Source organism: Panthera tigris, chromosome D4 (assembly GCF_018350195.1).
Source record: "Panthera tigris isolate Pti1 chromosome D4, P.tigris_Pti1_mat1.1, whole genome shotgun sequence".
In the NCBI taxonomy this organism is placed as follows: Eukaryota; Metazoa; Chordata; class Mammalia; order Carnivora; family Felidae; genus Panthera; species Panthera tigris.
The window spans coordinates 69,913,660-69,939,467 of NC_056672.1; the positions used below are offsets into that span (position 1 = coordinate 69,913,660).

Sequence of the window (25,808 nt, forward strand, 5' to 3'; positions counted from 1 at the left end):
CACTTCTATATATGGCAATAGCACAGCAGACCCTGTGCTTTATCATTGCAACCCAAACTAATGGAACGCACTCACTGTAGACCAAAGAAACAAACAAAAAACAAAAAACAAAAAACAAAAAACCAAAAAAACCCCCCAAAACCCATAAAAAACTCAAAAAAGAACCCCACTAAATTATTACAAAGAAGCAAAAAGTACTTTTGAGCATTTTTTTTTTTTTTTTTTGTCATTTGCCTTCAGCACAGCCGTCAGTAAAGGAAGGGAAATTTAACAAAGGGAAATAGGAAAACAACACAGAGGAAGTGAACTTTTGCTTTAGAAGACAAGGCAAGGCTGGTTTTCCTACCAGCCCTTCACATGGATGCTGCCTCTTCTCATTCTTCAGGGGGATGGGGACAGGGGAGGATAGGGACAGCGATGCTGAGAGCAGAAACTAGAATAAACATTAGGATTGTAGGGTCACGAGAAGTTAAGTGCCAGGGGAGAGCTCAAAGCTGTCAGAACATGCAGCCAGAGCCAGAAGAGAGAAGGAGGCATCGAGACCACTGTCCAGGAAGTCAAGGAGTGGGGCCACTTCGAGGACATATTTGGGAAGAGCCCTGGAGGACTCCTTGAGAAGCAGATGCAAAGAACAGGACCAGAGAGGTGGACAGGTTAGCACATCCTGGGAGGCGGCGTGACATGGAAAACAGAAGCTGATGGAAACTCAGAGGTTGGAGGCACCACAGCAACCTGAAATCTGGAGGGCTCAATTCCTCCTGCCCACCCTCCAGATACCCAGTTAACTGCCATGTAATGTTAATTGTAATTCTCCCCACCTCCTCAAGTCTGCTTCTTCCTCTCCATCTCTCCCACATTAGACCAGGCAACTGAGACTGCAGGCTCTCCTCCCAGACGGCCTGTGTGTAGAGCCCTTCTCTGCCACCTACTGGTTTTGTAACCCTGGGAAAAGTACTTAGCTTCCGTATGCCTCAGTTTTCCCATCTGATAGATGGGAATGCTAATACTAGTACCTACCTTACGGAACCGTCGGGAGTGCGAAATGAACTAATGCCTATGAACCACTCACATGGTACCTGGCATAGAGGAAGGACTCAGTGTTAGTTGCTGTGTTAGTTTCCTAGGATGAGCAAGTTACTCCAAACTGGGGGGCTTAAAATAATAACAATAACAACGTATCCTCTCTTGTTCTCGGTTCTTGAGATCAGACGTCTGAAATCAAGGTCTCCACTGGGTTGCTTCCTTCTGGAGGCTCTGAAGGAGAATCTGTTCCATGCCTCTCTCCTGTGTTCTTGTGGCTGCCTGAATCCGTGGTGTTCTTTGGTCTGTGGCTGCCTAACTCCAGTCTCTGCCTCTGTCTTCACATGGCCTTCCCCACTCTGGGTCTGTGTGTCCCAAATCCCCCTTTCCTTTCTCTTATAAAGATACCAGTTATTGGGGTTAAGGCCCACCCGAAATGCCAGGATGACCTCATTGGAAGAGCCTTAATTACATCTGCAAAGACTCTGTTTCCACATAAGGTCATGTTAACAGGCACGGGGGGTTAGGACCTGGACTATTCAACTCACTACCATTATCACAATTATTTTCAATTCAGGAGCTTCCCATCTCTCTTAAAGACTCTGAAAATAGTCTCTCTGCATACAGTCTTCACATGACAATCCTTTCTCAATACATAGCCCCACTGATCTTTCCAGAGTAACTTCCCTGTTTATACCCTTCAGTGGCTCCCCACCACCTGCGGGAGAATATGTGACATGCTGAGCAAAGCCATGGCCGGGTGCCTGCCTCATCTCAGCAGGGCCATCTCCCACATCCCTCCACTTTGCACGTACCTCTCCAGAATAGGACTGCACTATTTCCTGCCTCCTGGCCTTGCCCAGCCTCTTTCCTCTCCTTATGTACCATTCCCCTCCTTATTGAGGCTTTATGCAACCTTTGCAGTGCAGTTCTTACTTAATGTCCTCTGAGAAGCCTTCATGGGAACCACCAGCTCCTCCCTCCTGCCTGGGCATTCTCCCCCAGACCCCAGGAATTGGCCTTTTCCTCTTTACCTCCAGTGCATCTTTGATTTCTCCATCACCAAACTTTATTCATTGTTCTGTAAAGGCCCATTAATGTTTTTGTTGCTTTGTGAGGGTTGCACCCTACTCAACTCTACATCCCAAAGCCAGTGTGGTCGGTAATTGAAGGCATTGAGTAGTAGATGGATGGATGGTTGGATAGATGGATGGATGGGTGGATTGATGGATGTGTGGGTGGATGGATGGATGGATGAATGGTTGGATGGATGAATAATAACTGGAAAAAGGAAAACTGAGTCATGGATCATGTGGAACCACAGGGAAAAACCTGAACTAAAACTGGGGCCTTCTGCAATGAGAAGATCTGACCAGTTAGTTATTAGAAGAAGGAATGTGGCTACTTAGGACTTACATCTGTGTAGTGGAAATTATGAACAACTATGTATATAAACAGTCCTGTACATGATGCTCAAGGTAACTGCTGAACAAACTCATAGCTCCCCAGGGTACCCTGATTCTTCTCCATTTCCAAAGTCCTAAATTAACAAACCACTTTGGGACTGGATAAAACATGGTTCTCACCTATTACACTTTAGTATGAAAAAGATTCACTGGTGTATAAATTTAAAATCAAGCTCCCTAGACCCCATCCTCAGAGATTCTGATAAAATCAGCCTGGGACAGGCTCAATGATTTGTAAAGAGGTTAAAAGTGCAAATCCTGTCTCTACCCAATCCACTCTGTGTGACCTTAGGTTGTGTCTTTAATTCTTCATCTCTGAAGTGGAGAAAATAATAGTTCCTCTTCATAGGACTTTGGTGAGTGAAGATGGCAATAAGAAGAGTCTGACATGGGGAGGTGCTCACAAAAGGTCCCTGCAATCATTGCTGTCATTATCCATATCCTTATCCATATCCATACCACCACCATTACCACAATCATCTTCTTCATCAAGGATTCTAGATCAGTGGTTCTTAATCCTAGCTGCCGAATAAAATCACCCAGGAAATTTGAAAACAGATCCTAATAGACTTCTGGAGTGGATCTCAGGGAGCGGCATTATTTTAAAGCATCCCGAGTCTCCACTGCGTTGTCACAGTTGGGACCCAGCAGGCCCTAGACCGGCACTTCTCAAACTTGAACGTGCACACGAATCACCGAGAGATCTTACAAAAATGCAGATCCTGACTCAGTAGGTTTCAGGCTAGCTGAGCATCTGCATTTCCACCGTGATGCTGGTGTTGCTGTGCACAGACCCCTCTGTGAGTGCAGCTCCTGAGCCCAAGCAGACGTGGTGGGCGCACGGCTTCTTCAGGGGTTCGATGTCAATACGGGGACCAATTGTGATGGATGCCATGTGGCTCCTGGTTACACCCGGGCCTGTCACATGCCTCGTGCCACACTCTGTCTGGAAGCTCCCCCAGTTTGTCACTAACACTGCCAAACCCTGGGAGGAGACACAGGCAGGCTCGCTCTGACTTCTCTGATAAGATATGTCAAATGAACATTCATTACTGTCCCAGGAGCCCTTTCAGAAGGCATTTAAGGAAATGCCACACACTTAGCACTCTAAAGATTTCAAAGCTCAGGGTCATCGTTTTACCCATAAAAGGGCCATTTGTGTGTGTGTGTCTAAACTGCTAAACCAATTGCTCTGCTGAGTGGGAATAGTATTGTTGCCTCTGTTTTTGGCACTAATGACTTGTGTGTTTTCTAGACATCATTAAATACCAAAGTCCCTGGCCCTCGATTTGGTCCAGGTATAGTGACTCAGAGGTCTCCAGTCACACTGGGCAGGGGAGGGAGTGGAAGGTTACAATCAGAGCCGGCTAACAGAGGATGTTAATTCTCCAAGACTGCGTTGGCATCTTGCAAACTCATTGTGATTTCCTCAAAGCAGCCCCGTCCAAGGTTTAAGTTGTCGGCGAGGCCCTCGCTGCTGAGTATATGACTGGACTCACAGCATCCTGAAATCACCCCAGAAATGAAGCCAAGAGCAGCTTCACGTATCTCGCGTGAACTTTTGGCTGCATGTTGATTAGGCAAAATTATGAGTCTTTTAAATACCTGATTACAAAGACTCTTACTGTTTACGTGGCAAACCAATCCTTTGGATTTTCATTTCATATTTTATGATTCATAAGATCTAGAGTCAATACTAATTATATCTTTTAGAAGGCATGCATTATTTATCATCCTCATTGCCAGAATAATAAAGGCCAAGACAGACCTTTCCACGTAGCCCATAAGGTAGATATTATTAGCCTCAGGTTACTTAGAATGAACTTGAGGCACAGGGAAGGTAAGCACCTTGCCCAGGGTCCCCCATCTAGTAAATACAGAGCTGGTATGTGAGCCGAGCACCCTATCCTGGCAACGCTCTCAGCCGCGGCACCGGACCCCTCTCGTAGGAATGTTGCTGTTCGGCGTTTACGAGAGTGCTCGGTACTGCCAGGCACCGGGCCCAGGGCTCCACATGGATTGTCTCCTTTCACCCTCGAGATACCTGTATGGGTTAGGCACTATTAATTTCGTTTTCCAATGGAGGAATCTGATCTTGGAGAAATGATGTAACTGGGTTTGAGCCAAGGGCTCATGTCCCCTCTCCTCAGTCCCCTGCCGCTCCTTCTCCAACCTGGAGTGAAGGCTTTCTGAGTCTGTCCATGTGACAGTTCCCTCAGTGCCCACTCCTGTCCACTCTGCCAAAGTCCCTTTGCCATGTAAGGTAACATGGATCAGCACGTGGATCAGCATGTGATTCCAGGATCAGCCCGTGGATCAGCATGTCAACATCTTTGGAGGCCATCATTCTGTCTACCACTACCACCTTCCATGTCAACCCTCTCTCATGTCAATGCCACGCGATTCTTCAGCTGGTCTCCTGCTTGAATCTTCTCTCTCTCCTGCCTCCTCCAAGGCAGCCGGAATGATCTGTTACTTTTTTTTTTAATGTTTATTTATTTATTTAGAAAGAGAGAGAGAGTGCAAGCGGGAGAGGCAAAGAGAGAGGGAGAGAGAAAATCCCAAGCAGGATCTGAGCTGTTAACACAGAGCCCAATGTGGGGCTTGATCTCACGAACTCATGACATCATGACCTGAGCCAAAATGAAGAGTCAGATGCTTAACCAACTGAGCCACCCAGGCATCCCCAGAGTGATCTTTTAAAATATAAATACGTTCCTTCACACCTTGTCCATACCTTCCTGAGGCCGTGCTCTGACCAGGCCACTCTCTGTCCTCCTTTCCCACAACTATCACCTCACTCCCTTTGCCCCTGCCACACCGGTCTCCTTGCTGCCTCTCCAAGGTGCTGAGCACAGCCGTGTCCCATCACAGAGGCTTTCCGTTGCCTGCTCCCTCTGCCCGGGACACTGTTCCCTTGATATTTACATGGTTCTGTCACTCACTCCATTCAGGTTTCTCTGATAGAGTGTCACTTACTCATCCCCACACCACTCTCTCCTCTTAGTGTGGTTAGTTTTCCTCAGAACATTTCTGAAGTTATATTGTAGATTTCCCTGCTTTTCATGTCTCTCTCCCTTCCCTGGAATGTAAGTCTTGTTCTCTGCTGATCCCCAGGACCTGGGACAACGCTTGGTGAGAAGTGTGTGCCCAATACTTGGACCAGGAAGGATGGAAAGGAGGGAGGGAGGGAGGAAGGCAGGCAGGCAGGCAGACCAACAGGCATACAGACAGACAAAGGGATGGGAAAAAAGAAAGAAAGGCATGGTGGAAGAAACTGACTTAGTTGATTCCCCTTTTTATGGTTGTATCTGAGGTCTTATCCCTTCAGAAGGATGATGATCCAAGCACCTCAAAATGAAAGAAATCACTTTTACTCTTTTAATTGCATATTATTTATAATGCAGTTAACTGCTGCCCCCCCCCCCGCCCCCGCACATTGAAATAGCCCCACTCGGGTACAAGCTTCCAACAGCACAAGCCTGTTACTTGATATTATTACATCTGTCACCTAGAAGCTGGGTGGAAGCTCTCTGTGTCTCAGTGTCCTTGTCTGTAAAATGGGTATAATAATGCAGCCCGTATAGGGCTATTAGGAGGATTACATCAATTAATGCTTGCAAATCACTTAGAAGGGATCCAGGGACAGAATAAGCATCATGTACATGTTTATAAATTTAATAAACCAAAATTTTACCCTTAAATTCAAGCTATTCTCTCTAACACTCCATTCAAACCTTTATTTAATTTAGCAAGACATTTGGAAACGTTCAGCTTTTTACTTAAATCAATCTGTTTCTGCTTTCTTACAAATCAGGAAAGCACTCGTTCATATTTCTGTTAAAGTAAAATGGCAAAGTGTATCTTTGCCCGTTTTTTTTTTTTTTTTTTCTGACAATGGTCATATTCTTACCAAATGTCTCTTCTACGGACTAGGGCTGTTAACGACGTTTTTTAAAATAATGGGATTATCAAGTTTAGGATTTCACTTGCTCAGACTGTTTTACTTCAATCCTTCAGACTGCCCTGAAGTCATCCTAAAAGACACTGTCATTTGCCTGGCTTTCCAGGGTGCTAGGGTTTGAAATCTGACACTTCATTTGCTGCTTGCCTCACCACCTTGGACAGGCTGCTTCCCCCTTATTAAGGAAAAGGCTGCTCCATTTGTTTTGGCTCCAACCAACCTAACAGTGTCTTTAATTCAGCGACGGGCTGTTTTCCTTGGAAGTTAGAGAGTCCAGTGGTTTTGGGTCAAGCTCGAATTCTTGCTGGTAGTTCCAAACTGGAAGTCAAATGACTTCCCTCAGCAGTGGTGGACGCAAGAAAGTGGGGCCAGCCTTGGAAAGTAGATTTTGAATATTGTAGGCTATTCATAATGGTGCCTGATGAAGTACAGCCTAATGCTGTTCGAGGGTGATATGGACAAATCAGTTCATTATTCTGTTCAAATGCATGGTCCTGATACCTGTATTTGTTTGGATAGAAAGCAGTTTCAAGCTAATCCTAGGAGTCAAGAATAGATTGAAAGATTACCTGCTGTATACAGATGCAGGACAGATCTTTTCAGGGGAGATCAAGTGAAGGCCATTCTAGAAGGACTAAAGGCTGGATAGACATTGGTCAGAGGAAGTTTCAGGTTGGGAGAGAGAGAGAGAGAGAGAGAGGTAGCTCATGCCCAGGGAGAGGGTTCATTGGCCCAGTGCCTTTTCTCTGCCAAGAGCTGTGATTTGGAACAAAGGAAGGCAGCTCTCAGAGCCAATAGCAAGCAGCTTGGGCAGCTGTTGTCTAGGTCAGGGGCACGATGAGGCTACGCATGAGTTCTCCAGACTTCCCGCACTCTTGCATTAATAACCAAGGTGAGCTTCTTGGATCTTGGAGATAAATCTTTTCTCTTGTCTCTCTCAATTGTTCTGATATTCTAGGTTCCAGAGCAGAGAATTTTTTTTTTTTTAAACCAGAGATCCATGGATCTTCTCAGGGTATCCATGGAAGAATTCAAAAGGTTCCTGAAAGCTCAGAAATTGTCCACAAAATGTTGTATGCATATGCATTTCCCTGGGAAACATCCCCTACTTCCTACCAGATTCTCAAAAGGATTCTGTGATTTGCCCTCCCGCAAAGCTTAGGATCACTGTTCAAGATGGTAACATATATCACTTTAGAACACTTTGCACTTTTCTCTCTTTCAGTCTGTCATGATATGTGCAGACTTTGGCAAAGCCAAAGTGTTATGAAAAAGTTTGCACACCGTCAGAAGACCTTGGATAGCAAACTCTAGTGGTAAGGGTAGTCGAGAGCCTTCACGAGCAGCTCTAGTCTGAAGGGCCATATGGGCAGACGTAGTGTCTTAGTCAGCTGTGAGCTGCTATAACAAATGACCATAAGGTGCTTAAACAACAAACAACGTTTCCTTACAGTTCTGGAGGCTGAAGTCCAAGATTAGGGTGCAGATAGACTGCGTTCCTAGTGAGGAACCTCTTCCTGGTTTGCAGATGGCTGTCTTCTCACTGTGTCCTCATATGGTGGAGAAGGAGAGGAAAGCAAACTCTCTAATGCCTCCTGTTCTAAGGGCACTAATCCCATCACAAGGGCTCCACTCTCATGACCCAATTACTTCTCAAAAGCCCTGTCTCCATCACATTGGAGATTAGGGTATCGATATATGTATTTTGGGGGACACAAGCCTGCAGTCCATAGTACCCGGGGCTGGCCCAAACAAGCAACTCAGGAGCCTTCCCTCGAACACAGGCACATCCAGGCAAAACTATCCAGACTGATACAGGTATCAATGAATAAATAGGATTATGCTCATAATAATAAAACTATTCACTGACCACCTACAATATGTCGGGAGCTTTGGATACCTTACCTCATTTGATGGTCACAATAATCTCATGAAATGGATACTATTATCTTTCCCATTCTACAGATAAAATAACTTAAGCTCAAAGAAGTCGTATAAATTTCTCAAGGTCATTATGTGGTAGAACTGGTAGTTAAGGCCAGGGTTGTCCAACCCATGCTTCCTCCCAACTTAAGTAGCTTTGTGACATGCCAACAACCATCATGGCAGCCTGAGGGATACTGATTAATTTAAGGTCTCCTTCAGGGCTCTGATTTTATGATTTTTAAAGTTAACTGAAAGAATCACAAATCAAGCAATCAATTTGTAAGTCACACACTATGTTAGGAATTAGGAGGGATAACCAATTTTCTTCCCAAAGGGACCGCCAGGCATACCCTGAGGGGCTGGGATTTCTGGAACTCTGTGGAGTTAACAAGAGGAGACTTGGAAAGTTAGAAAAGCGAGGGGGAGGCTACATTCCAGACATAGCATATGGTATGAGAAAGCACCAAATTTGGAGTGGGACAAACAGATGAAGAAGGTGTCAAGTTCTCTGGGGAGGAGTAGAGAGTAGGAGAGGCTATACACAGGGTAAAGCTTGACAAGATGCTGGGGTGACTTAGCTGAGCCTCAAATAAAGGAGAACCATCCCAGAAGCCAAGGGGCCTCCCCTCCCCCATCCTAACAAAGGGATATTTCCACAAGACAAGGGGGGACCGAGTCCCAGATGGAAGCTGACTGCCTGTTCTGTAGGGAAGTCTTCGCTTCTAGCAGAGAACTCTCCAGTCATAGGAAAACCTATCTGAGTGGCAAGGACTGGTCCATTTGCAAACCATGGCCCACTGAGGGCTTGACTCGGAGACGAGTGAACAGTAAGGAGTTAGAGGAGGAGAGTGGTAATTGAGTGGGAAGAAGAGAGATCACAAAGGACTGAGAGAGGGCGGCGGCTGAGTCCCAGCACAGGCAAAACCATCTTGTATCCGTTACGGGTGCATAACACTTAATGCAACTCAGATTATGAATGCAACAACCTCCTTCTCCCCCACCCCCTATCCTAAGAAAGTTGCCCCAGGAGGGAACATGTCTGGAATGGCACCGCCACGGAAGGCAAGCTCAACTTTGCGTCAGAAGCAGCCCTGCCAGCCTCCCCGCTACTTTTCCCATGGGGACAGACACTGCATTCTTTGGGGGAGGCCTGGAGAGCTGCTGAGTGTCCACTACCTGAAGGGCTGGGCCAGGCATGGGAGCTCATGAGAGTCGGGAACCGCTTTCTCCGACACACAAGATCAAACGTCTTGTTGGGAGCTCACATGCTTCTCAGAAATGGAGGGCACATCTGCTCTAATGAAAACATGTCCCTTTGTGAAGTCGCATGGACTCCATCCTCGGAGCCTCCAGAGGGGCGATCTTCCCTGTGCTGGAGCTCCCCCAGTGCTCCTGGCTCCCAGTCAAGCATCCGCCTCTGTGTCGGCTCTTTTTCCACCTCCACCTCCCCAAGTATGCCTTCCCCTCTAGTGGGTTAAATTTAGCTCTGAATGAATGCAGAAAGGAGAACACATTCATGTAAACACAGATCAAGTAGCTTTCAAATATAGGCTCGACACATACAATTGGCACAAAAGATCCAAGCTTTTCTGTTTCCTTCTCTTTCTCTCTGCTTTTCCTGTCTTATCGTCAGACCCCTACACACTTTTCTGCATTTAGTGAAGCTAGTTAAATATATAGCTCGGAATGTGGGGCTGTTTGTCTTTGGACCAGAGAAAGCAGAATCACTTGAGTGATTGAGGAACATCAGGAGTCAATGAGAGTCCTAGGTGGTGGTGATCATTTTCATTTATTGATTTGATGGTCTTAGAAGCCCATCAGAAACTTGGAAGCCTCTTTTGTCTCATGTATTAACAGGGTTTTTTCTCCCGTGGACCAAGCCTGTGGCTGCTACAGTGTTGCACAGATCTGCAAATATTTCCCTGCTGACCAGTCATTATGTCCCTAAGTCCCTAACTTTGAGGTCACCCCTTTCCCTGTAGTCCTTCACACTCACAGAGCATTTATAGTTCTCAGAATACTTTCTCATTCATGAGTTCCTTTCATCTTTATAAGAACCTTGTGAGGTAGTTAGCTGTCCCTCTTCCCAGTTTACAAACAGAAAGCCTCAGTGCAGAGAAGTTAAGTGACTTGTTTGAGGTCACACAGTGAGTGGCAGAATTAGGATTAGGACCTAAGATCGACACTTTTTCTTATGCTCTTCCCACTCTACCTTGAGCTGCTTTGGGGAAAGGCACTTTGTCCAGGGGGCCCCATCTGGGAGAGTTGGATTTCGTAAACATTTGCTAGCGTATGGAGGGTGAGTAATCATGTGAGATTGAGACCCCAGACCTTACAAAGGGCATCATGCGGGCTTAGCAGCTAAACGTGGTAGGGGCTGAAGCTAAGCTTTCCCAATATGATTACTCATTCTCCAACCAGGAGAGCACACAGGACTGAACTGATAGGCCATTGTCACTTCCCAGCCAGCACCACAGGACGTCTCTCTCCTGTCAGTAATGCTGACTTCCAGAATGTGTACAGCATTATCGAGTCATGGCTAACAATGAAAGTGTCGACGGCCACACTGCAACAAGGGATTCCAAGCTGACAGGGCACATCGTGATCATTGTACTAGGGCAAACTAGACTGGCCCCTAAGCTCTCTGAGAAGCCAATGACCCAATTGTGTCTGCTGGCATTACATAACCAGACTGGCCTTCCCAAAGACTTTTTCCCTTTGTAGCTAATTTGTACCCAAACCTAGAATCAACTCCACCGAAGAGCACCTTTAATACCTAGGTATGTAGCTCTCTTCCCAAACATCCCCAAATCAAGCTTGTTTTCCATCTTTTCCTAGGACTTCATCCATCTCTTCTTAACCATTTCCTTCTCATTCCTTCTTATTTATAATTATTAAATTGATTCAGTCCAAAAGATATGACTGTAAGTGTCTATGAATCGTTAAAAAAAGAGCCTGGTAATGACGTTTCTAGACAACAAATGACAGAGCAGAATCCCCCTCTATGAGAAAATACAAGTACCAACTAATGTGAGGAATTTTAAGAATAATAATAATTCACCCCCTTTCTTAAAAAAATGCCTACATAAAAGGATGGATAAAACCAAGTCACTCACTTGGTCCCATCTATGACATTATTAATGAAGCAACATCGGGTTGAGTAATTAGGACCTACTGGTTCTGGAGCAGCTGCTGTGGTCACTCTTTTCAGTATTTTATGCTGATGCCCTGATCTCTCACAACACCCCAATGAGGTTAAAGTTATCATCCCATGTTAAAGAGAAGGAAAGGGCACCTAAAAGAATTCAAAGGGTGTAGTCGATGAATCTCTGGGCCGGGATTCACACTTGTCCGTAGAGTTCATGCCTTTTTTCTGTGTAACACCCACCTACTACTTCCTAATCCCACTTTTCAAAACTGTTATCAGTAACAGGATTATTATGAGCCAACATGTGAGTATCAAGCAAGACAAATGTAGGATGATCCTTAACTACCCTGCTCTAATTCCCATATACCTTCCTTATACCACTTCATTTCCTCTCGTGAAATGATGCTGACCCACAGCATCAGTCAGCTGACATGTCCAGAGTGAACCAAGAGAAAAGGAAGCCATCAAACTAAGATACTAACGTTCACTTCTAGATAGATTTCCAACTGCTCATTTTGAATCTTCCATGTACAGAGCCTAGTCAACATATATCTTAAGTGACATCCAGCCTAATCTTGGTTGGTTCTGTTTTCTAACTTCTCTTTCTTGCCCCATGAAAACTCTCTAGATGAATCTATCATTCGAATCACATAGAGAAACACAGCACATACTTGAAATCCCATCAACTTTCCTAAATTGTTCACAACCAAAGGAGCCAAAAGCCTCCAACCACCGTTCCCCTCCTTTTGATTCTGTGCAGAGCTACCACATATGTTTTGAATGACTACATATTCTACAAGACCCTAAAAGGCAAAAGAGAGCTCATACGAATACAAACACTGTGGAGGACCCGGGCATTCCTTTTAAAATTACTTTTGTCAAGAGAAAGCTTCAGGTTACTCTGAAATTTCACGCTCCTAGCTTCCACTTAACAAGACTTTAACTTTTACTCACTCAACGGGTCTTGGCAAGTCATTTCCCTCTCAGTTTACAGGGCTCCTGTTTTCCCCCCAGGGGAGTAGGCTGTGTTCATCTGTGGTTCCCAAAGGACTCATGCTCTAAAATAGACTGAAACTTTTATTAATAAAACATCTATTTTGCAAATCTAGCATTCCGTATTCTCTCCATGTAATGCTTTGGGATGCAGCATCTATCAGAAAAACCATTAAACAATACGGGTAGTGCTTACACAACACAATTTAATATCCCAGCATGAACTAGTGATTCGTTACACACATTCTGCACCATTGTAATAGATCTTTCCAGATTGTAAATGTGCGGAAGACAACAAGTCACCAATATTAGCACTGGACTATGAGTTCTTTGTGATATCAAGCCATAGCCTAATGTTTAGTACAGAATAGCTACACAATAAAAGTTTATGAAAGAAGTGGCATAATTTGGGTTAGAAATGTCTGTGTTTGTAATGGATTCAATGATTTTTCAAATTCTAAAATGTAGAGATTTGAAGGCAGCCGTGCTGTGAGAGGAGAAGATGTTTTCCCTCTGCTCTGTGGCCAAGCATCAGCCATTCATTTCACAAGCCTTCCTGTTTCACTTAGGATTCTTAGTGACAAGCAATAGAAACTGATTCCAGTTGATAGGAGCAGAGAAGGCAGGAACTGAAAGTGTATTCACAGAATAGCCGAGAAGGCTAGAGAAGGGGGCTTGGACAATGGGCAGGACCAAAGGTGAGCTACCAGCCTGAAAGAATTCTGGGATGCTGTGTCTTCAAGATCCTGGGCAGATGCTCATGCCTGACTGAGCCCAGATCGCATGCCATATTGTCGCTTCTGTGGGATCTGGGGAAGCAAGTGTCTGGTATTTCCCAGGTTCTGTGATGAGAGGTGGCTCTCAACTCTCACTATGGCTTGTGATATGGGAATTCCCCAAAGAGGAAAGGGGTTTGCAAATTGGGCATCCAAACAACATCAGTCGGCTACACCTCCACCTGGACAAAACCCCAGGGTTCAGCATTCTGAATCTCATCTCTCCTTTGACTTTTTGCCATACCTGCCTTGACAGTCTTCAACGCTGAGTAAACACACAACCAGTGTGTATCATGGGTCTTAGGTAGTTAGAAACCACTGAGGAGGTATACACAATTGGTCATGAATCTTTTGTCTATTTCTAGTAAACTCAGTACAGTGGTTCTAAACCCATCCCTAACCCCTACCTCACCCCATAGGAATTTATTTCTATATATGTTCAGGGAAATGTGCTCCAGGAAATTTTGATGCAAACTTCTGGTTGGGAACCATGTCTCAATATTTCCCATTTTCCACAGCTTCTTTACAAATCATTTCTGTTCTCTTGAAGTCCCCCACCCCACCTCCACCCCAATGATCCTTCCATTAGGTGGGAAAACAAAGCCACGTGTCACACACTCAACTTTTCTCTCCTTCATCTTAAAGTTTCTTCTTGTTTCTACCCATTCCATCCTCCTGCCCTGCTTAATTACTCCTTCCTTCTAAGGCTACCAGTGCTCATGGTCTAATCTGAGACTTAATACTTATTTTCCCTTCTGATCGTGTCTTTGGCCTCACTTTCCTGATGCCAAAATTCCCTTCATTCCAGAAACATTTCAAGTCTTATCTGACCTAACGACCCTTTAACTTGACCCTGCTTCCCATAGACCACCTTCCTGTTCCTCCAATCACCTTCATCTTTCATATCCAAAGATCTGAAAGGAGTGGTTTATACTCATAGATGCTTCCCCTTTATTTATTTATTTTTTTATTATTTTTTTTTTTCAACGTTTTTTATTTATTTTTGGGACAGAGAGAGACAGAGCATGAACGGGGGAGGGGCAGAGAGAGAGGGAGACACAGAATCGGAAACAGGCTCCAGGCTCCGAGCCATCAGCCCAGAGCCTGACGCGGGGCTCGAACTCACGGACCGCGAGATCGTGACCTGGCTGAAGTCGGACGCTTAACCGACTGCGCCACCCAGGCGCCCCTCCCCTTTACTTTTCATTCGTTCTCAACTCCCTATAATCACTTCCGGGCTGACTTTCCACACACACACACATTACTGTCCCAATGTCACCTATGGCTTCCTGACTGCCCAAGCCAATAGCCTCTTCTTAGTCTGCATCCTTCTTGACCTCTCAGAAGCATGTGACCCTTTTGAAAACCCCTTTTCTCCTGTTGTGGCTTTTGATACAAACACCCCTCCTGATTTTTCCTTCTGCTTCTCAGATGATATTTCTCAGACTCCTTTACTGGGCTTTCTTTCCTCCTCCTTCCCCTCTTCCTCCTCCTCCTCCTCCTTCTCTTCTGAGAGAGAGAGAGAGAGAGAGAGAGAAAGAGAGAGCATGAGCAGGGGAGAGGGGTGGGAGGCAGGGAGGGAGGGAGAGAGAGAGAGAGAGGGAGAATCTTAAGCAGGGTCGACACTTGGCACGGAGCCTGACATAGGCCTCCATCCCACGACCCTGGGATCATCACCTGAGCCAAAATCAAGAGTCGATGCTCAACCACCCAGGTGCCACTCTTCTCTTCTTGTTTTGTTTTCTCACTCTGGCCATTCTCATTTCTTTAGCTATAACCTCAAAATAGATGACACCCAAATTTATATCCCCAATCCTGATTCTTTTCACCTGTGATTCAGAGTTTTCCAACTGGTCATTTCCAACAGGTGACCAGGCTCTTCTCCCATCCCATCTCCCTTCTTTACCCCTTTAAAAAAATTTTTTTTGTGGTAAAATATACATGACATGAAATTTACCATTTAAACAAATTTTAAATGTACAGTCCTGTTCTTATTCATTACTTGCTTATTACAGGGGTCTGCTTCCCCCCCCCCCTCCCCCGCCAACCGTATCACTTGCTGAACCTGTGCTGAGTGCTAAAGAGCATGGGCTCTGGAGAGTCTGATCTGAGTTTAAATCTCAGCTTTATGGCTCTGGCTGAGTCTCTCAACCTCATGGGCCTCACTTTTCTCATCTTGTTACTCTCCACTATTGTTGGGTACACAGTCACTCTGCTGAAGCAATAACAGCTTGGTTTATTTGTGAGCAAACACCCTGGAAAGAACTTGTCCTGTGGGAGCTGGTGCTGGAAGTGAGGAGAAAATGAAGTATTTGAAGAAAGGGATAGATCTCAGCCAGAAAGTAGGAGTTCTGGATATATATTGGAGTGAGAATGTGGAATCTGGCATTGGCTTCGATTTATGACACAGACACAGCTCCACCCACACCCGTTATGAAAAGGAAGAGAAAACAATCAATCAGTAAAACTGTTTTGGGGACTAACTTCAGTCTTCGGGCAGAGGAGTAATTGCTCATCAAGTGACAGGTAAAACCTCTGTGAAAGTTGAAAAGGCAATTTAGTTGAATTGCAAGAATTTGCCCAGGAAAGAGGTGATTTGGGGAAATTTGATGTGCATGCCTTTTAAAATGCCTTTCAAGTCCTGTGTTTATAGAATCATCAAGGGTCTATAGAGGTCACATTGCCTTTTTTTTTTTTCTTCAGTGTTTATGATTTCATTTTATACAGGAAAGCTTACTTATGAATGTTCGGAATTTTAGCAGGTCCCTCCTGAATATTAAGAAGTATTTCTTTTGTTTTTAGCATTTATTTCCTTTTGGACTGGGTCTGATCCATCTTTCACATTCAGCCCAGGGCCTGTCGCAAAAGATGCACTTTAGTACTATTTAAAGAATAGGTGAAGCATTTCAGTGACCAGATCCCACTTGCCCTTTCCAAGACGGCATACAGAAGAAAAGACTCAACGTTTCAGCCCAGAATGTCACAGGATAATGATCAGGACAGATTGCCCTTTACAAAGCACCTTTATATAGTTTATCTCATTAATCACTGGGGAGACTCCATTTTTCAGATGAGGAAACTGAGGTTCAGAGCGGTTAAGTGAGCTGCCCACGGTTTCACAGCTAAGTTGTGAAGCCCCGCCTGGTGGAGCTCCGAAGGCTACAAACTCTCTGCTGTCTTCCTAAGTCGCATTTGGCCACACAGAGGGGTGGCCTGTTTTGAGCTATACCCTGTCCTCCGTCCACTTGACGTTCGAGGACCTCGCCATCTAAGGCATGCGGGCGAGGCAGCCCTTCCCTACTGGAAACGTCCTCACGTGAAGCCCAAGTATCTGGCATGCGCTAGAAGGCGGCCAGAACACTCGGTGGCCACAGCCCACACGTCACAGTTCGCGCTCGGGGCCCCGCTTTCTGCCTCAGGCCCCTCTGTTGGCTGGCACTGGCGCCACCTCGCCCTGCCCGGACTCAGCGCGCGTCCACCCCGGAGCCGGCCGTGCGCCCTAGCCTCTCGCCGTGCGCCCTCACCCCAGGTGCCCACCCGCACGCGCGCTCCCCGTCCGCGCCTTGGGGACCCCACCTCCCCCGCCGCGACAGCCCGCCGTCTCCTGCCCGCCTAGAGCCAAGGGGGGGCGGCGGCCGCAGGTCCCCCACACCCCAGGGGCGGAGCGAGGCGCCGAGACGTCAGGGCGGAGGACCAGCGCGGGGCGGGCGCGCCCTCCCGGCGGCTGCCCGTGGCCCACGTCCCCGACTGGCGCGGCCGCCGGCGGCCGGGAGCTGTGCAGTTAGCGGCGGCGCTGGGGCGCAGCCAGGCGGGCGGGGGCCGGAGGCTGAGCCGGCGAGCCAGCCGTGCGCACAGCTCTGCCCGCCACCCCAAGAGCGGATCCCCGGCCGCCCCTCGGCTCTCGCCGGGCTTCTAGCGCAGCCCCTCGGGGTGCCCATCCATTTCCTCAGGTCACTACAGCGTGTGTTTTGTTTTTCTTTTTCCCCTCCCTGTGTGCCCTTCTCCAGGATGGCAGAGGCGGAATTGCACAAGGAAAGGCTGCAAGCCATAGCAGTAAGTCCACTTTCATTTTATTTCCTTGCTCTATTGTCTGGGATGGAAGGGGACCCCGAGTGTTTTGGGGCCATCGACGTTCCGGCACAGTAGCCGCAGGGCATGTGTTTGGGGGATAAAAGTCTGTCAAGGCTCAGCTACATTGCCTTTTCTTTTATTACGTCTGTAGACAGAAACCCCCAGGGCGCGCTTTGGGCTGGGGATTTGAATGTGGAAGATTGGCTTAGAAATAAAATGCTTGCTACTGGGCTTTGGGAAAAGACAGAACAGACGCATGGGGGTGGGCTTGGGGGGAAGGGGCGATTCCTGGAATATTATCACCCAGTGATCCCTACTACTCTGACTGCATACCCTGGAGAACCAAGAGAACGGCGACCTGAGCGGTGGCTGCCCCCCTTCTTGTGGAAGCTGTTCGGTCTCCTAAGTGGGAAACCAGCAGTCAGCTCCACTGCCAGCCACGCGGTAGAAACCTCCTCCTGAAACCGGGGCGTTAATTTCTCCTGTGCTGTTTGATATTGACAAGGACGCTGGCACAAGCCTCCATCCTGGCGGGATCTGGGGACTTCTGCTGACGACTGGGTCCTGGGCATAATGTTCCAAGAGAGCATCCTTCTTAAGGGGGTGGATAATCTGAAACCTGTTTTTAGCATACAAAGGCACAACCAGTTTTGGCAAAGTTTACATGCACTTTCAGAAAAGTGTACCCTCGTGCATCTTGAGTACAAAAGAGAACTTTCTGGGACTGTGTAGATTTGAGCAATCTTGCCACAGTGTTGCCAATGATCCACAGATGTGGTATTTTCACTGGAGCCACCACAGCTGGATTATATATTTCCTTTGCAGATGAGGGAATGATTACTGCTGCTATATGAAATAATAACAATTAAAAGAGAAGGTCTGTTAACATACTGGCATAAAAGAGTCTCCAGACGTTCTTCTACCGAAGTACCTTTTTTTTTTTTTTTTGGTCCAGGAGTTCTCTGGAAACACATATAAATTTGTTGGAGAAACGATGTGTAATGTTTTGGAAGCAAAGTATATTAAAGTGTTTTCAAAATCCTTTGGACAGGTTCTTCATAGGGAAAATGCATACAGGCCCTTCTCTTTAAAAGAAGCATTTGATATGATTTCCGTAGCACTGAGAACCTCTTTATCAACGACTTCAAATCTGAAATGTCTTGGAGATTTTACCACTGAAGTGAGAGGGACATTTGTTGGCAATGTTGAAATGCTATGGTTTTTTTTGCCTGTTGGGCAATCTTTGAACTTGGTCTTCAGAACTCAGGAAAGTTTTTGTTTTTTTTTTTTTCCTTTCCCTTTCCCTCTGTGCATGTGTATCTTGATGGTTAATGAAGTCGTTTATGGTTTCTAAACCTAGTGGCAAGGCAGTGTGGCCATTGTGTCACGAACTTGGTAAGAATGGAGATATTCAGTTATTGGTGCCAAGTAGCTGGTGGGTGTTTTATATAAACTGAATAATAGGCTGCTTTAACCGCCCATGAAGTGACTGCTCCAGAGAACGTTCAGTTGCTCCCATAGGCTGTGGGAAGGTTTCCAACAGTTGTCACATTTTCTGCTTTTGCGTGACCAGCTCTACTGGATGCCTGAGGAACAGCTGAGCTCTATGAGAGGTCTTGCTCTCTGAACAGGGAGCCAGTAGAGCTCACACTGGGGTCACCCCTTTCCAAATGGAGTTGGGTGATCCCAGCAGGGGCCAAGTGGATTTTCAAGAAAGATCCAGCCAGTAGTTTGGAATTCTCTTGACTATATGATTAGTACACGCACAAATACTTGTGCATATTCAGTTGTGGAATTGAGTTTGTCCTGTACTTAGGAGGATGTTGATGATTCTCATGAACATATCAGCCTCAATTAATGTATGTGTTGTTATTGGTTCAGATACTCTCAGTGAAATGACTGTGTGTGTGTGTGTGTGTGTGTGTGTGTGTGTGTGTGTGTGTGATAGAGAGAGAGAGAGAGAGAGAGAGAGAGAGAAGGGAGGGGGCAGTGGGTCTTGAGACCATATCAATAAATCATTCTATGCTACACTTTGGCCTAGTGCACACTCTCCAAATTCGGCAAACCGTGACTCTCTCTGCCACCTTCCTAGAGTTCTCAGGGAACCTTCGGGAGCTCACAAGCCTGCCTCTGGAGCCTAGCGCTCCTGAAGTATGTCTGGAGATGTGAAAGAGGAAGAGAATAAGTTCCTTTCTCTTCACCAACTTGGGCTACTCTCCAAGAGGCAGAGCAGACAGATGAGGATTCTAGTCTGTAGGGTCTTGGGCTGTTGTTAGCCTGGACCATTGTTCCTTCATCTGTTAAATGAGCTCATGAGTTCTACTCATGGGCTGGTTGTAAGGTTTAGATATGATGCAGGTGAAGTACCAGGCATGTGGTTGTCATTAGATGATGTCGAGGCAGAGTCCCCACTTCCTATCTGCAGTGCTACCCTGTTCCGTGAGGGTTAGAGACAATACCTCTGAAGCAGGAAGAGTCTGAGCAGCCTTTAAAACTTTGCCCTTTAATTCTGAATAAAGGCCAGGGCTGTGTCCAGCGTCAGTTCCTCTAGCTGCTTCAGACACAGGCCCAGAGCTGCCACTCGAGGATTTATCCATCCATTCATTAGCAGGTGCCCACAGAGCGCCTCCTCTGGGAAGGTACTATCAATACCAAAAAGTCAGTGTCCCCAAGTCTCAGCCATCAGATGGAAGATATTACTTTTTACACACTTACATCCTGAAAGAACGTCCTGTGACCCATTTGTCACATGGTAGTCTGGGATTTTGTTTTTTTAACCCACTAGAGAATAAAGTACTCAGAGACTATGGTACTGTAATTGATTTTTTCCAGTTGAATCCAGAGCCTAATCAACGAGAAAAGATGAATCTCATCCTACTTCCTGACAGAAGAAGAACAAGTCCATCTTTGACAACTGTCTCTACTCCCAGGCACTCCTTCCATCTGTAGGGACACTCCCAAAGCTATAATAGTAGGAGATAGCAAACTGCCTCTGTAGCAGAATTAATGTGAATAATAATTCTAGGGAATTACAGTACAATTGCCATTTATTGAACATTATCTATTCAACAAGGTACTGTGTGATCTGCTTTTTTGTTGTTGTTGTTAAACCTTAAGTTGTTAATAGTCTGGGGGCGCCTGGGTGGCCCAGTCGTTTAAGCGTCCAACTTTGGCTCAGGTCATGATCTCAAGGTTGGTGGGTTCGAGCCCCCACGTCACTCGGTGTTGACAGCTCAGAGCCTGGAGCCTGCTTCAGATTCTGTGTCTCCCTCTCTCTCTGCCCCTCCCTGCTCGGTCTTTGTCTCTCTCTGTCTCTCAAAAATGAATAAACGTTAAAAAAGATGAAAAAAATCTTAACGGAGAAACACACATAAACAGTTACTATGTAGTGCCAAGAGCACTTACGCAAATGAGCACTCCTGTGGAGCAGGTGACCTAACCTCAAGGAGCTGTAGAACATTCTTCGGATGGGAGACGTTGGAGCAAGTCCTGAAGACTGGGCAAGATAAAATATAATCACCTCCTGGTTAGCAGAAGATATTTATTTATTTATTTGTTTATTGTTTGTTTATTATGTATTTGGAACCGTTAATAAGAGAAAGGGAAAGCCAAAGGCATGTAGGAGTTAAGTCGGTAGCTGAAGGCGCGAACTCGGTAATAAGACTAAAGTGCATTTTAACACACCTTATGTCATTTAATGCGAGTAAACCGATGAGGTAGGAATCACTGTGTTTACCCAGATTTTATAGGTAAAGAGCCCAACATTAACAGATAGTGTCAAAGCCAGGATTTGAACCCACACTTCAGGGTGCTGGAGCCCCTGTATTGCTGCCTGGATGACTGCCCTAATTGCTACCCCTAAGACGGTGGCCCATCTTCTGCTTTTCCTACGAGCACACTGTGCAGGTGGTTCCAACAACCTCAGGGTGAGCCAGCAAGGGAGAAGCAGACTGATCCAGTAGCACTGGGAAAGGCCAAGGCAAACCAGGAGGCCCACATCCTTTTGAGCGTCTTCCAAGCTGGGTTTCGGTGCATGGAGAGATCTGATGTGAGTTCTGACGGAATGAGTAACGCTCCCTTGGGGAAGAAGCTACTGTGTCTCAATGGGAATCAACTTTGGGAGAGGATGTTATGTCTGTGCATCCGGGAGGAAGACGGCCTTCCCTGGACCTGTGGGAAGATAACTAAATGTTGCAGAGGTCGTCTTGGGCCAAAGCCCCCGGAGCCATATGGACAAGGCCTGGGGCCTGTACTGGGGACCAACATGAGCATGTCCCCTTGTGCTAAAAATATGAAAGTCCCATCCAATCTACACAGGCTTTTTATTTTTTTTTTCCACGTTTATTTATTTTTGAGACAGAGAGAGACAGAGCATGAATGGGGGAGGGTCAGAGAGAGGGAGACACAGAATCCGAAACAGGCTCCAGGCTCTGAGCTGTAAGCACAGAGCCCGATGCGGGGCTTGAACTCACGGACCGTGAGATCATGACCTGAGCCGAAGTCGGCCGCTTAACCGACTGAGCCACCCAGGTGCCCCTACACAGGCTTTTTAGAGAATTTTGTCATTTAATAAGAACCCACTCTGTGGAATAATAAAAATGGTCTTTTGCATTTGTACACCAGTATGCGATTTATAAAAACCGGCACTGGTTACCTCAATTCTGAGCTGTGTGGGGCAGGTCTTGTTACCTCCACTTTACAAATGACTCTACAGAGGTATCCAAGCCCGCACAGTGAGATGTGGAAGAGACATGTTGAGGCCAGTCCCTCCTGAATCCTGATCCCTTGTGTTAGTGGCACATCTCGCTTGGAGGGGTGCCCTGATGGGGTCGGGGGAAGCTGCCACAAGGATCGTTTGAGCTAGAGTCCCACAGTCAGGAGGAGAGGGATGACCTTGAGGACATGTGGGCCTGGATGTGCCTCTATGGAATGTGCCCTTTTGGGGATCTCACTTTGGGCTCCTCTGCCTCTTGAGACTTTCACGCAGAGAGCACAGTTAGTGGGCCTGTGGCTCCCACCTGCTCCCATTCTCTGTCCCGAGAAGGCCTGGATGTCGGTGGGTGGCTTAGCCTGGCTGTGCCCTGCACTTGCAGAGAAACACTTCTGGCATTTCCTTGTGTTCATGTCTCCATGCCTCTTCCTGCCGTGAAATGATAAGGGTTAGAGTGTGGAACTAGGGGCAGAGGGGGCCAATCAGCCTGCTTTTGATCCAGGCCACTTAGGTTGGTCTGCATAGCCTGGGAAGAAGTCCTTCCTGCAGTTTACATGTGATCCCCGTCCAGTCCAGCTTCCCAAGCCAGGGACCACTCAGAGGGTTTAGACACTCAAACCCCAAGCCCTATAGTAAAACAATGGATTCTTGTGGGGACCATCCCTGTACATGTCCCTTGTGAATCTGTGTCACTGGCAGGTGACAGCAAAGGAATGAAGAAACAAAGATCCTGACCACTCGTTTGTTTCTTCCTCCATCTCAGAAACAAGGGTGATACTGTGCTTCTAAAATTTCAAGTTCAGGCCTAAACGATGGTTTGCTCCAGATACTGGTGCTGAGGAAGTGTTCACCCCAGCTGAATCTGCGGGGCCACCCAGGAGATAGGTGCCGCTTTGGGCTCGTTTAGGGTCATTGCCAGGTCTGAGGGTGCCAAGGCAAGCCTTATACAAACATGTGCCAGGGTCATACACCTCTCTGGCCACTTATTTGGACCTCTGAGTATTTCAGGCTTTAGCCTCTTGGGACAAAGAGCAGCTACTCTGGCAAGGGCCCCGAGACATACAGCAGCCTTCGTTAAAAAGTCATCGTTAAAAAAGCCAAGCAGGTGGACTTGTGGAGTATGATTTGTCAATGTTTAGGGGAAACCAGGGCTCAGTATTGGTGCTTGTGCATTTCTTTGGGGCTGCCCAACACTTTTGGGACCCCTGCCGTTGGTCCTTTGAACTACCCGCATTTCATCACTGATCCCCTTTGGGAGTGTTCAACTCGCTTGACAATAATCACTATGTGGTGTGACATCGGTCATCATGTGGTGTGACATTGACTGAGACAGCACATTGTCACTGATGCATGGAGACACTGGACAGTGGCCTCCTGGACTAGCAGTGACTCGCATGGTCTGGTGAGTTATGAGCAGGGATTCTGGTATCCTAAAGCCTTGACTCAAGTCCTGGCTTTTCTGTTAACATCTCTATGTCCTCACCTCACCGTCTCTTGGTTTCCTCATCTGTAAGATGCGGATAATCATAATACCTACCTCATGGAATTGTCGTGAAGGTTATTTGAGAAATTTCATGGGAAATGCCCAGAGCAAGGATATAGAAAGCACCCAAAGTTCTCTGTTTGTATGTGAATCAACAAATCAGAACTCGTGGATCCTTAAACAGAAAATGGACACAAAGAGAGTGAAAGATGAATTCTACTAACTTCAACATTTTAGCCAAACTGGGAAATTTCAGATGACTATGGTAGCTACTGAGCATTTCCAGTGCAGGAGGATACTACTAATAATGAAAAGGGTTGTGTATAGTGGATAGGAGGTGCAAATTTCAAAGCTCCAAGGGCTAACAGGTAACGTAAAGGAGTGACACAGACCGAGTGGGCAATCGTGAGGACTTGGAAAGCAGACGCCTCTTCGCAGTTAGGACACGGTAAATTTATACCATGTGGGAACATGGAATGTATGTTGTCACATCAACTCATTTTCACCGGAAGCAGGAAATCTGCTTTTCGAAAATGTGAGATCTCCCTTTAAAAGAGAACTAGTTTCAACACTTTTAAAAAATTTGTGGACAAAACAAAATTCCTTTGAGTCAACAGGTCGACCTTGTGTGACCTCCAGATGTAGGTAGAACTTTGAACTTAACAATGTGCTTTTCTTATGCATGGACTTATTTGGATTTCATAAGGATATTGTGGAAGTAATATTATCAGAATCCCCCTCGGTGTTTTTCACCAGGGCTTTGTGAGTTTGGTGTCCAAATGTTTGGATTGTTGGAAAAATAGTGCATATTTACTGTCTCTTCTGATATTAAGTGAGCTCTTGTAATCATTGACATTATGGTAACCCAGAATATTCACATCTTGGTGAGTAGCTGCTCTTTCAAAATTAACAGAAAAATTGTAGACAATCAGTACCTTGATGTGGGAAATTCCTGTTAGAGAAGAATCTTTAAGAATACAATATTCGAATCTGACGCCCTCACATATATCACCCAGGGTGTTTAGGTGATTTCAATTTATTATCAGCCTCAAGTAATAGACAATATAGGGAGACCCAGCTGGACTTAGAACTTCGTAATAGCGGCAACTGGCATCGAACATAGACATTTTAACAGATATGGTGTAGAACAGTGATTCTCAAACTTTAATGCATTAGGATTATCCAAGAGCTCCTTAAAACACAGGTTGCTGGATCCCGCTCCCAGGGTGTTTGATTCAGCAGGTCTAGGGCAGGGCCTGCTAATTTGCCTTTCTAACAAGTCCCCAAGCGATGCTTTCCCAGCTGCAGCTGCTCTTCTGGGGAGTACAAGTGGAGAATCTCTGGTGAAGGGCTAGATTAATGGTAAAGGAAGATCGTGGCCTGGGTCTTGATCAGTGCCACATTCCCATTGGGACATGTCCGGGAGTTTGTGAGGTGTGGATATCTACAAGAGGCGAAATAGAATAAAAGACCAAATGGGAGCCTACAGAGAGCTCAGTTTGAAAGTGATGTAGTATCTTCGCACACCAAGTGGCTGTTCAGGAGGAGGTCTTTGTTTGGGTAGTTGTTTTAATTGATTTAAAGAGAGTGAAGTTTCTATGGGTCACTTGAAGACACCTGTTTGAAGGGTATGCTTCGGATTAGCTGGTTAAAAGCATGGGCTACAAAATTCACGCAGAGGGCCACGCAGTCGGGCAGATACCCGGCCGTCCAGTGGGAGGCCTTTGAGAGGGGCACGGTACCTATTACGGCGCTGTGGGTGTACCCCTAATAGAGGTCCCCTAGCAGACCAGGTGATGAGGTTTGGTAGCAGCCTCTCCGGCCCTCACACCCACTTCATCATGCAGCTGCTTCTCACGTGGGCAACTCTAATAGGCTGCCAGGATGAGCCGCAACTGAGACTCGTTTAGCCGATGATGGCTATTGTTTCTCCCAAGCCAGTCTGTGCGTACACAGGGCTGGCTTGTCACTGGCCTATCAAAGAGGAGTTTATTCTCACCAAGAGGTCCCACGAGCTTCCCTCACCCTTACTTGTAGCGTCCATTGTCCGGCCCAACCCTTCACGTGCAGAAGGATTCAGCCTCAGCCAGACTCTTGCCTGTCTCAAAACACAACGCACAGCGGCCACGCCGTCCAGGACGCAGCCCAGGAGAACACGGACGGATCGTGGCTGATGGCCGCCCAGCGCGGGATACTTTACAGAGGAGAGTTCGCACATGAGCGCTGTGGGTTTGGGAGAACATGCACAGC

The 25,808-nt window shown here is 46.4% G+C and overlaps 1 protein-coding gene across 8 annotated transcripts in view; it reads left to right on the forward strand.

Moving 5' to 3' along the window:
• Positions 1-25,808, forward strand: part of PALM2AKAP2 (PALM2 and AKAP2 fusion) — a 505,394-nt gene that overhangs the window by 159,290 nt on the left and 320,296 nt on the right. For 6 of the 8 annotated variants that reach the window (XM_042965227.1, XM_042965226.1, XM_042965217.1 and 3 more), the window contains one exon: positions 17,301-17,346. In XM_042965227.1, the coding sequence (XP_042821161.1) occupies positions 17,301-17,346 (46 nt within the window). Of the gene's footprint in view, positions 1-15,557; positions 15,820-16,686; positions 16,823-17,300; positions 17,347-25,808 lie in introns of those variants that run through there. The other 2 variants (XM_042965219.1, XM_042965218.1) reach the window with 2 other exon arrangements.